Source organism: Muscardinus avellanarius (assembly GCF_963383645.1).
Source record: "Muscardinus avellanarius genome assembly, chromosome: 16".
Classification (NCBI taxonomy): domain Eukaryota; kingdom Metazoa; phylum Chordata; class Mammalia; order Rodentia; family Gliridae; genus Muscardinus; species Muscardinus avellanarius.
In genome coordinates, this window is record NC_137802.1 from 34,374,611 (window position 1) to 34,387,980 (window position 13,370).

The following is a 13,370-nucleotide window of genomic DNA, read 5'->3' on the forward strand; positions in this document are numbered from 1 at the left end:
ATTATAACTTGTCATCCTTCACTCTTTGCATCCAAAGTACTATGATTACTGGTGTGCACCTCCAAGCCTGGTTTTTGTTTTATTTTTAATTTTTTAATTTTTTGTAGTACTGGGGTGGAACCCAGGGGCTTCCTACCTCTGGGTTATACTCCCAGACCTATTTTTATATTTTATTTGGAAACAGGGTCTCACTAGGTTGCTGAGAGCCTCACTAAGTAGTTGAGGCTGGCTTTGAACCTGTGCAATCCTCCTGTCTCAAGCCTCCTAAGCGCGGGGATTACAAGCGTGCGCCACCACGCCCAGCTTGTTTTTTATTTTTGCTGTACTGGAGGTTGAACTGAGAGCGGGGAGCATTCTATCTGAGCTATAGTCCCAGCCATATTTTTAATGTTTATTTTTTGAAGCAGGGTCTTACTTAGTTGTGGAAGGTCTCACGAAGTTGCTAAGACTGGCTGCGAACCTGTGATTCTCCTGTGTCAGCCTCCTAAATACTGGAATTACAAGTACCACCCTGCCCAGCTTTTTTTTTTCTTAATGGCACCAGGAATCTCATTATACCTCTGAGCTAAACCCCCAGCCCGATTTTTGTGTGTGTGTTGTGCTGAGGATTGAACCCAGGGGCATTTTGCCTCTGAGCTATGCCCCCAGACCAATTTTTATTTATTTTGAAACAGGGTCTCACTGAGTGTCAAAGGGGTTCAGTAAGTAGCTGAGGCTGTCCGCAAAGTACACTCATCCTGTCTCAGCCTCTCAAATGCTGGGATTACAAGCTTGTGCCACCATGCCCGGCCCCGGCCTGATTTAAAAAAATTTTTTTTTTTGGAAACGGGGTCTAACTAAGTTGAGGAGGGCCTCACTAAGTAGCTGACACCAGCTATAAACCATCTGGGATCCTCCTGTCTCAGCCTCTCAAGTACTGGGATTACAAACTTGTCCCACCACACCCAGCCAGCTTGTGCTTTTTGATAAGAATTAAAGGAGAGTAAACTTCCTTATCATGCCAACTGAAACTGGACTCTCTGGGCAATTTGGCCCTTATCTTTCTCCCTAGATTTCTAACTTTCTTTTTTTTAATGCTAGGGTCCATACCCAGGGGTGAACTATACTTCCCACTCTTTATTTCATTTTATTTTTTTGTGGAACTGGGGATTGAACCCAGTCTCATTCTACCTCCAAGCTACATCCCCAGTCCTATTTTTTTTTTTTTTTAATGGTCCTGGGGATGGAACCCAGAGGCTTTCTATCTCTGGGATACACTCCCAGACTTACTTTATATTTTATTTGGAAACAGGGTCTCACTAAGCTGCTAAGAGCCTCATTAAGTAGGTGAGGCTGACTTTGAACCTGTGCGATCCTCCTGTCTCAGCCTCCCAAGTGCTAGGATTACATCCGTGCACCAGCATGCATGGCTTCCCAGTCCTATTTTTAAAATTTTGAAACAGTGTCTCACTAAGATGCTGAGAGCTGCACTAAGTAGCTGATGTCAGCTACAAACCTGTGATCCTCCTGTCTCAGCCTCCCAAGTACTGGGATTACAAGCCTGTGCCACCAGGCCTGGCTGAATTTTATTTCTTTATTGTAAATAGAGTCTCACTAAGTAGCTGAATGTCTCGCTAAATTGTTGAGGCTTTCCTCGAATCTGTGATTCTTCTTTCTCAGCCTCCCCAGCACTGGGGTTACAGGCCTGTTCCTCCTGTTTTCTGGGAAGATCAGATGGCAGTCTGGTTTTTGTATTGCAAACATCAGTATGACGCCGGGCATGGTGGTGCACACTTGTAATTCTAGCATTAGGGAGGCTGAGACCAGAGGATCGCAGTTCGCGGACAGCCTCAGCTACTTAGTGAGGCCTTCTGCAACTTAGTGAGACCCTGTTTCAAAATAAAGAATTAAAAAGGGGGGGGGGCTGGAGGTGTAGCTCAGGTACAATGCCCCTGGGTTCTATCCCCAGTGCTGCCAAAAACAACAACAAAAACAACAACAACAACAAAAAAAAAAAAAAAAAAAAAAAACATCAGTATGAGTTATTCCAGTTTGGTTTTGGGGCTGAGTCTTGGACCTAGTGCAAGAGCGGTGTCTAAAACAATGAGGCCACATAATTTTCAACAACTTAACTCACATACCGTATCGACGTCCCCTCTTGGAAATATTGTTTTGTTTTGTTTTGTGGCAAATTAGATTGTTAGAGCACTGTCTTTTTTTTTCTTCTCTTTGAGACAGGGTTTCTCTGTGTTCCCTGGTCTGACTTCAAAATCTTGGGCTTATGTGATCATCCTTCCTTCTGCCTTAACCTCCCAAATAGCTTGCTGCTGTGCCTTGACTTCGATTTAATAAAGAAAATTTGGTTTTATTATTGAATCGTGAGCCCAAAGGCTGGGTTCTTTTTCCATGTCTTTAATTGTGGAGCCAGTGATAAGATTGAGCACTCATGGAACTATGAAGGGTAATTTTTCTTGGTCAAAAGAGAAGAGGAAGAGATAAACTAGAAAATCAGCACCCCAGCTTTTTAGGGCCAGGAAATTATAAAGTATAACAGAAATGTTGAGGGGGGTAGATAAAGCAAGACATGGTTGTTTACACTTGTAATCCCAGTACTTGGGAGTTTGAGATAGGAGGTTCCAGAGTAGCCTTAGTAATTTAGTGAGACCCTGTTTCAAAATAAAATAGAAAAAAGTCTTCTGGAGTAGCTTGGTGATAGAGAACTTCTGGGTACAACTCCAAGTACCAAAAAAAAAAAAAAAAAAAGGGATAATAGTAATGGAATATTCCAGAATTTTATTAAAATGAAATTAGATCCAACCAGTATTGATTTGCCCACCTCTGGACTTTAGGCACCTGGTCTTCAAAGCCTATCAAGGATGGGGTGGTTTATTTCTGGTAGGCCTCAGGTGATTCTAGACCAGGGTGGCCCATGCTGGGTGGCACACGCCTATAATTTTAGTACTACAGAGGCTGAGACTGGAGGCTTAGCAGCTTGAGACAAGTCTTAGCAACTTAGCAAGACCCTGTTTCAAAATAAGAAATAAGATATGTCTGGGGGTTTAGCTCAGAGATGGAATTCCCCTGGATTTCATCCTCTGTATCAAAAAAGGAAAGACTCTGGGCGTGTGGCTCAGGCTTGTAATCCCCACACTTGGGAGGCGGAGACAGGAGGATCGCACAGGTTCAAAGCCAGCCTCACTGGCTTGAGAGACCTTGTTTCCAAATAAAAATATAAAATAGGTCTGGGAGTGTAGCCCGGAGGTAGAAGGGTTTCCAGGAAACCCCAGTACCACCAGAAAAAAAAAAAAAAAAGGAAAGAAACCAAATTTTTAAGAGAAGAAAGTAATGAAGCCAAATAAAGGGAGAGTATATTTCTTTGATTAATGATTTATTTATTTATTTTTTTTTTTGCGGTACTGAGGATTGAACCCAGGGACATTCTACCTCTACATGTTCGCAGCTCTTTTTTATTTATTTAATTTTTTGTGGTACTGGAAATGGAACCCAGGGACATTCAGCCTCCAAGCTACACTCTATTTTTTTTTTTTTTTTTTGGTGGTACTGGGGTTCCTGGAAGCCCTCCTACCTCGGGGCTACACTCCCAGACCTATTTTTACATTTTTATTTGGAAACAGGGTCTCCTAAACCAGTGCGCGTGGCTGGCTTCGATCCTGCGCAATCCTCCTGGCTCTGCCTCCCAAGTGTGGGGATTACAAGCGTGCGCCACCATGCCCGGCCAAGCTACACTCTATTTAATACTTATTTATTACTTATTTATTTTATACTTATGTATTAATACTCTATTTAATATTTATTTATTGGTACTGGGGATAGAACCCAGAGGCATTCTACCTCTGAGCTACACCTCTATACCTATTTTTTATTCTTTATTTTGAAACAGGGTCTCATTAGTGAGGCAAATGGCCTCACTAAGTAGCTGAGGCTGTCTGTGAACTGTGATCCTCCTCTCAGCCTCCCAAATTCTGGGATTTCAAGCATGCGCCACCATGCCTGGCTTTAAAAAATTTTTTTTTTTGCCGGGCGTGGTGGCGCACGCTTGTAATCCCCGCGCTTGGGAGGCAGAGACAGGAGGATCGTGCGGGTTCGAAGCCAGCCGCGCGCGCTGGCTTAGGAGACCCTGCTTCCAAATAAAAATGGTAATGGTGTTCCTGGAAGCCCTTCTACCTCTGGGCTACACTCCCAGACCTATTTTTCCATTTTTATTTGGAAGCAGGGTCTCTTAAGCCAGCGCGCGCGGCTGGCTTCGAACCCGCGCGATCCTCCTGTCTCCGCCTCCCAAGCGCGGGGATTACAAGCGTGCGCCACCACGCCCGGCCATGCCTGGCTTTTAATCTTTATTTTGAAACTAGTTCTCACTAAGTTGTGGAGGGCCTCACTAAATTTTCGAGGCTGATAGCAAACCTGAGATCCTTCTGTCTTAGCCTTTTAAGCACTGATATTACAAGCTTGTGCCACCACACTCGGCTCCAGCTTTCTTTTTATTTTTTATTTTTTTTGCGGTACTGGGGATGGAACCCAGAGACATTCTACCTCCAAGCTATACCCCCCAGCCCTATTTTTTATTTTATTTTTTCTTTATTTTTTTTAGTGGTACTGGGGTTCCTGGAAGCCCTTCGACTTCCAGGCTACACTCCCAGATCTATTTTTATATTTTTTTATTTGGAAACAGGGTTTCTTAGGCCAGCAAGGCTGGCTTCGAACTTGCACGATCCTCCTGTCTCTGCCTCCCAAGTGTGGGATTGATTACAAGTGTGCCCCACCACGCCCGGCATCTATTTTTTATTGTTTTTTTTTTTTTTTTGGTGGTACTGGGGGTGGAACCCAGAGGCTTTCTACCTCCGGGCTATACTCCCAGACCTTTTTTATATTTTATTTGGAAACAGGGTCTCACTAAGTTGCTGAGAGCCTCACTAAGTAGCTGAGGCTGGCTTCGAACCCGTGTGATCCTCCTGTCTCAGCCTCCCAAGCGCGGGGATTACAAGCGTGCCCCACCACTCCTGGCTCTTTATTCTGTATTTTGAAACAGGGTCTCACTAACTTGTGGAGGCCTTACTGAGTAGCTGAGGCTGGCTGCAAACCTCTGTGACCCTCCTGTCTCAGCCTCCCAAGTACTGGCATTATAAGTCTGCACCACTACGCTTGGCTCTACTGATTTATTTTCTAAAGTGTTTGTTCTGATCAACATTCACCAGCAGGAATAGCAGCTTGTGCTTTACATCCTGACATTTTTTTTTTTTTTTGGCAGTACTAGGTATAGAACCCATGGGTATTCTACCTTCTAGCTACACCCCCAGCAAGCCATATTTTTAATTCTTTATTTTGAAACTGGTCTCACTAGGTTGCAGAGTGCCCCACTAAGTAGCTGAGGCTGGCTACGAACCTGCGATCCTCCTGTCTCAGCCTCCCAAGTACTTGGATTACAAGCGTGCACCACCACGCCTGACTGGGTTTTTCCTTTGTTTTTGATGATTCTGGGGGTGGAACTTGCTACGTACTAGCCACCTGCTTTACTTCAGAGCTATATCCCCAGCCTAGCTTATGTTGATATTTTTCTTTTTGGTACTAGGGATTGAAGTCAGAGGAATTACCTGTAGACAACTCCCCTGGCCCTGTTTGTTCTTTATTCTGAAACAGGTCTCACCTAGTTGGTCAGTGTCTTGCTAAATTGCTGAGGCTATTCTTAACTTTTGATTCTCCTGTCTCAGCCTCCCAAGTACTGGGATTACAGGTGTGTGCTACTGTACCCAACTCCTATTGAGTGTGTGTGTGTGTGTGGGGGGGGGGTATAGGGGATGGAACCCAGGGGCATTCTACCTCTGAGTTACATCTCTAACCTATTTTATTTTGAAATGAAGTTGATCTAAGTTGCAGATGGCCTAAGTTCTATCTATCATCTGTCTGTCTGTCTGTCTGTCTGTCTATCTATCTATCTATCTATCATCTATCATATGTCTTTCTTGTAGTACTGGGGATGGACCCAGGGCATTCCACCTCCGAGCTGCACTCTAGCCTTATTTTTATTCTTTCTTTTGAAACAAGGGCCTCACTAAGTAGCTGAGGCTGGCCTTGAACCTGCAGACCTCCTGTCTCAGCCTCCCAAGTACTGGGATTGTAAGAGTGCTCCAGGATACCCAGCTTCTGTTTGCTTTAAAAAATCATCCTGGGGAGGTAGTGTAATCCCAGCCAGTTAGAAGGCTGAGGTGGGAGGATTGCAGTCCTGGGCCCCCTTAAGTACCTTAGTAAGACCCTGTCTCAAAAAATTACAAGAATAAAGGGCTAAAAGGGCAGAGCATGTATCTCAGTGATAAAGTATCTTTGTGTTGTTCAATTTCTAGTATTACAAAAAACTAATTTTGATATTAATAGCATTAAAGTACAGTTGCTTTCCAGGGCCAGTATTGTGGGTTCTAAATTTGCTTCTTCATTACTGAATTCTAATGCAGATATGTCAAGAAATCTGGAATTCCAGGAACTGCATAGCACTGGGAATGACCCGCCGCTGCTGGTCATGATCGGCTACAGTGATGGAATGCAGGTGTGGAGCATCCCGGTGAGTGTGCAGGTGGCGGAAGCCTGGAGCTGACTTGCAGCATTGAGGGCCTCTGGTGCTGGCGCCAATTTCCCACCTTCATTAGGGTTTCTTCCATTCACAAGCATTTCCTCAAAGACTGCTCTTTGGGCAACATAATACGAGGAACTGGGAACCAGGGGCAAGTGGCCAAAGATGCTGCTGCATATGTCCAGTAGATTGGGTCGGGAACTTACATATCACTTCACCTGCAATGGTTGATTGTCCTTCTCAGTAACTCTTATGTAGGGATTGCTATTACCTTTCCTATTATATGGAAGAGCACGCAGAGGCTTATGGAAGCTGCTCCCCCTTCTTATTGACTGACACAGGGGTTGAGCATGGCGGGCAAAAGTGGCCCACCACTGCGCCACATTTCCAGCCTTTTAGTTTTAATTTTATTCTTTGTGGTACTGGGGATTGGACCCAGTGGCATTCTACCTCTGAGCTATACCTCCAGCCCTATATTGTTTTTTTTGCTTTTGAAACAGGGCCTCACTAGGTTGCTGAGAGTCTTGCTACATTGCCCAAGCTGTCCTTGAATCTGTAGTTCTCCTTATCAGCCTTCAAGGTACTGGGATAAGAGGTGTGTGCTACCACATTCGTCAAACTTTTTTTTTTTTTTTTCTGGTCTGGGGATGGAACCCAGGGGCATTCAACCTCCGAGCTACACCCCCTGCCCTATTTTTTATTCTTTATTTTGAAACCGGGTCTCACTGAGTTGCAGAGGGCCTCACTAAGTAGCTGAGGCTGTCCGCCAACCACGATCCTCCTGTCTCAGCCTCCCGAATGCTGGGATTACAAGGGTGAGCCACCACGCCTGGCTCAGCACATTTTTATTTTGAGCTAGGGTGTTGCTAAGTCTCTGAACTTCAAATTCAAGATCCACCTCCTCACCCTTTCAAGGATCTCAGGCATGCACCAGCATTTGTGATTTGCAATCCTTGTTTTTCTTGCTTTAAAAAACTTGGTTTTAGCTGGCCTTGGTGGCATACGCCTGTAATCCCAGTACTTAAGAGGCAAAGTCAGGAGGATCACAGGTTGGACAGTCTCAGCAAGTAGTGAGACTTTCATCGACCTAATAAGATCCTGTTTTTTTAGCTGGGCGTGGTGGCGCATGTTTGTAATCCCTGCGCTTGGGAGGCTGAGACTGGAGGTTGGCACAGGTTCAAAGCCAGCCTCAGCTACTTAGTGAGGCTCTCAGCAACTTAGTGAGACCCTGTTTCCAAATAAAATAGAAAATAGGTCTGGGAGTGTAGCCCGGAGGTAGAAGGGCTTCCAGGAACCCCAGTACCATCAAATAAATAAATAAGCCGGGCGTGGTGGTGCATGCTTGTAATCCCCACACTTGGGAGGCTGAGACAGGAGGATCACACGGGTTCGAAGCCAGCCTCAGCTATTTAGTGAGGCTTTCAGCAACTTACTGAGACCCTGTTTCCAAATAAAATAGAAAATAGGTCTGAGAGTATAGCCCGGAGGTAGAAAGCCCCTGGGTTCCACCCCCAGTACCACACACACACACACAAAAAAGATTCTGTTTTATTTATTTATTTTTGTGGTACTGAGTATAGAACCCAGGGACCTTCTACCTTCAGGCTGTACCCCGACCTCTTTTATATTTTATTTGGAAGCAGGGTCTCAATAAATTGCTGAGAGCCTCACTAAGTAGCTGAGGCTGGCTTTGAACCTGTGCGATCTTCCTGTCTCAGTCTCCCATGCGCTGAGATTACAAGCGTGTGTGCCACCATGCCCAGCTCAAGACCCGATTTTAAATTAAAAATAAAAAATAGGGCTGGGTTGTAGTTTGGAGGTAGAATGCCCCTGGGTTCAATACCTAATATCAAGGAAAAAAAAAAAAAAACAAAACCCAAAACCTTAGGTTTTTTTTCCAGAGGTAGGAATCCTGTTGGTATGTGATGGATTTAGAAATATTCTCTCAGTGGGTGTAGTGGCACACGCTTGTAATCCCAGTACTTGGGAGGCTGAGACAGGAGGATCACAGGTTCAAAGCCAGTCTCAACAACTTAGCAAGGCACTCAAACTTAGGGAGATACTTTTTCTAAATAAGAAATAAAATTAATCATTTTGTCTCAGCCTCACAAATACCAGGATTACAAGCATGGGCCACCACATCCGGCTGTTATTTTATTTATTTATTTTTGTGGTTCTGGGGATAGAACCCAGGTGCATTCTACCTCTGAGCTACACTCCCAGCCCTATTTTTTATTCTTTATTTTGAAACAGGGTCTCACTGAGTTGCACAGGGCCTCACTGAGTAGCTGAGGCTGTCTGCGAACTGGGATTCTCAGGTCTCATCCTCCTGAATGCTGGGATTACAACTTGCGCCATCACAACCAGCTATTCTCTGACCCTTTTTTTTTTTTTTTTTGCGAGTCTGGAGATGGAACCCAGGAGCATTCGACCTCTGAGCTATACCCTGTGCTTTTTTTTTTTTTTTTTTTAATCTGTTATTTTGGAACAGGGTCTGAGTTGTAGAAGGCCTCACTAAGTAGCTGAAGATGTCCGCGAACCGTGATCCTTCAGTCTCAGCTTCCCAAAGCTGGGATTACAAGCATGCGCCACCATGCCCGGCTCACAACCAGCTATTTTCTTTTCTTTTTCTTTTTTTTTTTTTTTGTGGTATGGGGGTGGAACCCAGGGGCTTTTCTACCTCCGGGCTATATTCCCAGACCTATTTTGTATTTTACTTCAAATTAGGGTCTCACTAAGTTGCTGAGAGCCTCACTAAGTAGCTGAGGCTGGCTTTGATCCTGTGTGATCCTCTTGTCTCAGCCTCCTAAGTACTGGGATTACAATAGTGTGCCACCACGCCGGGCTCTCTAATATTTTTTGTTTTAAACAAGTTCTCCCTAAGTTGCAGAAGTCCTTACTAAGTAGCTGAGGCTGTCCTTGAACTGCAGCTCTCCTGTCTCAGCCTCCCAAGTACAGGATTACAAGCCTTGCCTCTATGTCAGGCTTGTGTTTTTTTCTTTTTGTTTTTGGAGAAATACCTCTTCGTTGTGATTAGAGAAAAGAACTTTATTTATTGTTTTTTTTTTTTTTTGTGGTACTGGGAATGGAAACCAGGGGATTTCTACCTCTGGGCTACACTCCCAGACCTATTTTTTATATATACATTTTATTTGGAAGCAGGGTCTAATTTGCTGAGAGCCTCATTAAGTAGCTGAGGCTGGCTTCAAACTTTTGCAATTCTCCTGTCACAGCCTCCCAAGTCCCGGGATTACAAGTGTGCGCCACCACGCCCGGCTTGAGAAAAGAGCTTTATAAGTGTAACTTTTTCACATTAATATAGATGACATTTTTCTCCGTGTGACCTTTGTTGACGGGATTGAAGTCAGAAGAACCTATAGTTTAACAAGAAGGTTGAGCCGTGCCTGATGTGGGTGTTGACTGGATGGAGCACATTCCTTTGGTGGGACTCAGATTTCTTTAACTGCCCACTTGTTTTGATTATAATTAGAGCTATTACTTTTAATAGTTTTAAGTAAGTTATCTTGTATTTTTACTTATTTATTTTTTTTGCATTACTGGGGATTGAACCCACGGCATTCTATCTCCAACTATACCCCCAGCCCTTCTTTTATTCTTTATTTGAAAACAGGATCTCATTGATTTTCAGAGGGCCTCACTAAGTAGCTGAGGGTGGCTGTAAACTTGCAATCATCCTGTCTCAGCCTCCCAAGTACACCACACCCAGGTTTAACTTCTATTAATCTCTGAACTTATTATTATTATTATTATTATTATTATTATTATTATTGCAGTTCTGGGGATGGAACCCAGGAGCATTCTACCTCCAAGCAGCACCTCCAGTACTATTTTTTATTCTTTATTATGAAACAGGGTCTGAGTTGCAAAGGGCCTCACTAAGTAGCCAAGGCTATCCGCGAACTGCAATCCTCCTGTCTAAGCCTCCCAAATGCTGGGATTATAAACTTGCATCACAATGCCTGGCAACATGTAGTTACTTTTATAACCAAATCCTAAGCCATTTTTCAGGTGGCTGTACCATTTATATTTCTCCCAACAGTGTATGAGCTGTGCTATATCTTTGCCTATATTTGTAGCCCAGAGGTAGAAGGGTTCCATACCCAGTACCACCAAAAAAAAAAAAAAAAAAAATCTAAGCCAGGCGTGGTGGCACAAGTTTGTAATTCCAGTACTTGAAGGCTGAGACAGGAGGATCCAGGATCCTGGCTAGCCTCAGCTATTTAGTGAGGATCTCTACAACTTAGTAAGATCCTGTTTCAAAAAAAAAAAAAATTAAAAATATGGGTGAGAGTGTAAGGTAGAATGTCCCTGGTTTTAACCCCTGGTATCACAACAACAACAACAACAACAACAACAACAAAGAATTTAAAAATTATCTGCATCCCCCCCCACTTAATAATTTGCTCCCCCCCCCACTTAATAATTAAGTTTTAGCCAGTTGCGGTGGTGTACATCTATAATCCTGTACTTGGGGTGTTGACAGGAGGATTGCAGGTTCGAGGCTAGCCTTACCAATTTAGTAAAACCCTGTTTCAAAAATAAAATGGTAGGCCGGGTGTGGTGGCGCATGCTTGTAATCCCTGTTCTTGAGAGGCTGAGACAGGAAGATCGTACAGGTTCGAAGCCAGCCTCAGCTACTTAGTGAGGCTCTCAGCAACTTAGTGAGACTCTGTTTCCAAAATATAAAATATAAAATAGGTCTGGGAGTGTAGCCCTGAGGTAGAAAAGCCCTAGTACCACCCCCCTCCCCAACAAATGTACTAGGGATGTAGTTCAGAAATAGAATGCCCCTGGGCTTGATCCTAGTGCAAAAAAAAAAAAAAGTATGTAAAGCCAAAGTTGCACTGTATTTATATTCGTTGTAATTAATAGAGTTCTTATTTAAAATTTCCAATCGATAAGAAATTCTAGGAACACACCCCTTTTAAGATTTTTAATTTTCTCATATGTTTGAGTGGCTACTTAGATTTCTTTGTAATTTTGCAGTATTCAGTATTTTAAGTGAAATCATGAACTTGCGTTCACCATGTGGAAGGCGGAGGCTTTGAGACTATTCCCTGGAGCTCTGTAGATACTCAAAATGTGACGCTAGGTGTCGCTAGCACATTAGTTTATGAAAAGTGTAGTTCTTAAGGGAAATATTTGCCCTTTAGCTGTTAGTATAGCTTTTACATGTTAAAAGCTTTAGACCAAACATAGAAGGGCATATTTGAGGTAAATACCAATTAGTTGATTATTTATTAGAAGTTGGGTGCCAGTAGGCCTTGCCGTGTTAGGACTGTTTGCCAGGAAACCATTTTTATAGGTTTCATTTGGAAATAATATAAAGTAAGCAATTTGAGTACACTTATCGTAAGCATAGAATGTTTGGAGCACAATCAAAAAGTTGCCTGTACTGAGCATTTGGTTTTGTTTGTTCCAGTCTCTTCCTAGTGGAAAGAGAAGGAACAGTGAGTGGCTCGTTAACCATCTGTAGTGGAAACGCTGGGTGTGGCGGGGAGGACAAAGGCCCCAGTGAAGAGCTGTATTGACATAACTTCTGGAAACTACCCATCTTAGTTGACGGGAATATTTTTTCCTGTGTGTGTGGATGCAAATGCATGTATATACAAAGGCATGTGCTCAAATGGACACACACACCCACCCCTAGAGTTTGAACCCAGAAACATTTTACCTCTGAGCTATACCCCCAGCCTATTTTATTTATTTTGAACCAGGGTCTCACTAAGTTACTGAGTTTCTCTTTAAACCTATGATCCTCTTGTCTCAGCCTTCTATGAATTGGATTTATAGGTATATAGTACCACACCTGACTATATTTATATTTATTTTCCTTTTTTTCCCCCCTTCCTCTCCTTTCCCTTCTCCTTTTCTTCCTTCCTCCTCCCCTTTCCTTTCCTTTCCATCTTTTCCTGGGGATTGAACTCAGGGGCATTTTCCTTCTCAGCTACACTCCCAGTCCTTTTTATTTCATTTTTATTTGGAAACAGGGTCTCCCTACATTGCTGAGGCTGACCTCTGATCTGCTATTCTCTTGTCTCAGCCCTCCAAGTACTGGGTTTATAGGTGTGCAACACTATGCCTTTCTTAAAATTCAACTAATTCCTCAATCTTTTCATCAGTTTGTCTGGAAACAATCTGAGAGAGACTCAAACTAATTTTAATAATTCTTGCTCTTTTTTTCTCCATCTATTTTATTTACAGCATAGTCCTTTCTTCTAAAATCTCCATTTTTATTAATATTACCTTACGTTTTACATTCTGCCACACTGAAACCTCAGTGTTTCTGTTAACTATCAGGAGATAGCAGTGTAACTAAGACCTACCCAGGTGTTGTGGTACATGTCTATATTACAGGATATGAGAGGCTGAGACAGGAGGATTGCAGGCTTGCCATCCGCCGCAGCCACTTAACGTGGCCCTCCACAATCTAGTGAGACCCTGTTGTGAAATATATATATATATATATATATGTATAAATATATATAATCTAAGACCTGAGTTCTTTGACCTGAGATAATATTATACTTTGGGGAGATTTTGCTATGTGTTTGTACTTTTTGTCAGTGGTACTCAACTGGAAGTGATTATATTCCTAAGGGGACATTTGGTTATTTTTTTGTCATGACTGGGAATTGCTACTGGCATCTTCTGAGAAGTCAGAGATATTGCTAAAGCTTCAGTGTACAGAAACACTTCCACAACAATGAATCGTCGAGTCCAGAGCATCAGTAGTGCTGTGCTTGACTAACCCACTGCGTGATCATAGCATGGGGTATGTCTGCCTGTA

At 43.1% G+C, this 13,370-nt stretch overlaps 1 protein-coding gene across 6 annotated transcripts in view; it reads left to right on the forward strand.

Annotated features, from left to right (window-relative positions):
• The window catches only part of BCAS3 (BCAS3 microtubule associated cell migration factor), a gene marked incomplete at both ends in the record, with an annotated part of 624,117 nt that overhangs the window by 26,560 nt on the left and 584,187 nt on the right, over positions 1 to 13,370 (forward strand). For all 6 annotated transcript variants that reach the window (XM_080712926.1, XM_080712928.1, XM_080712927.1 and 3 more), the window contains one exon: positions 6,444 to 6,550. In XM_080712926.1, coding sequence (XP_080569052.1) covers positions 6,444 to 6,550 — 107 coding nt within the window. The remainder of the gene's footprint in view (positions 1 to 6,443; positions 6,551 to 13,370) is intronic.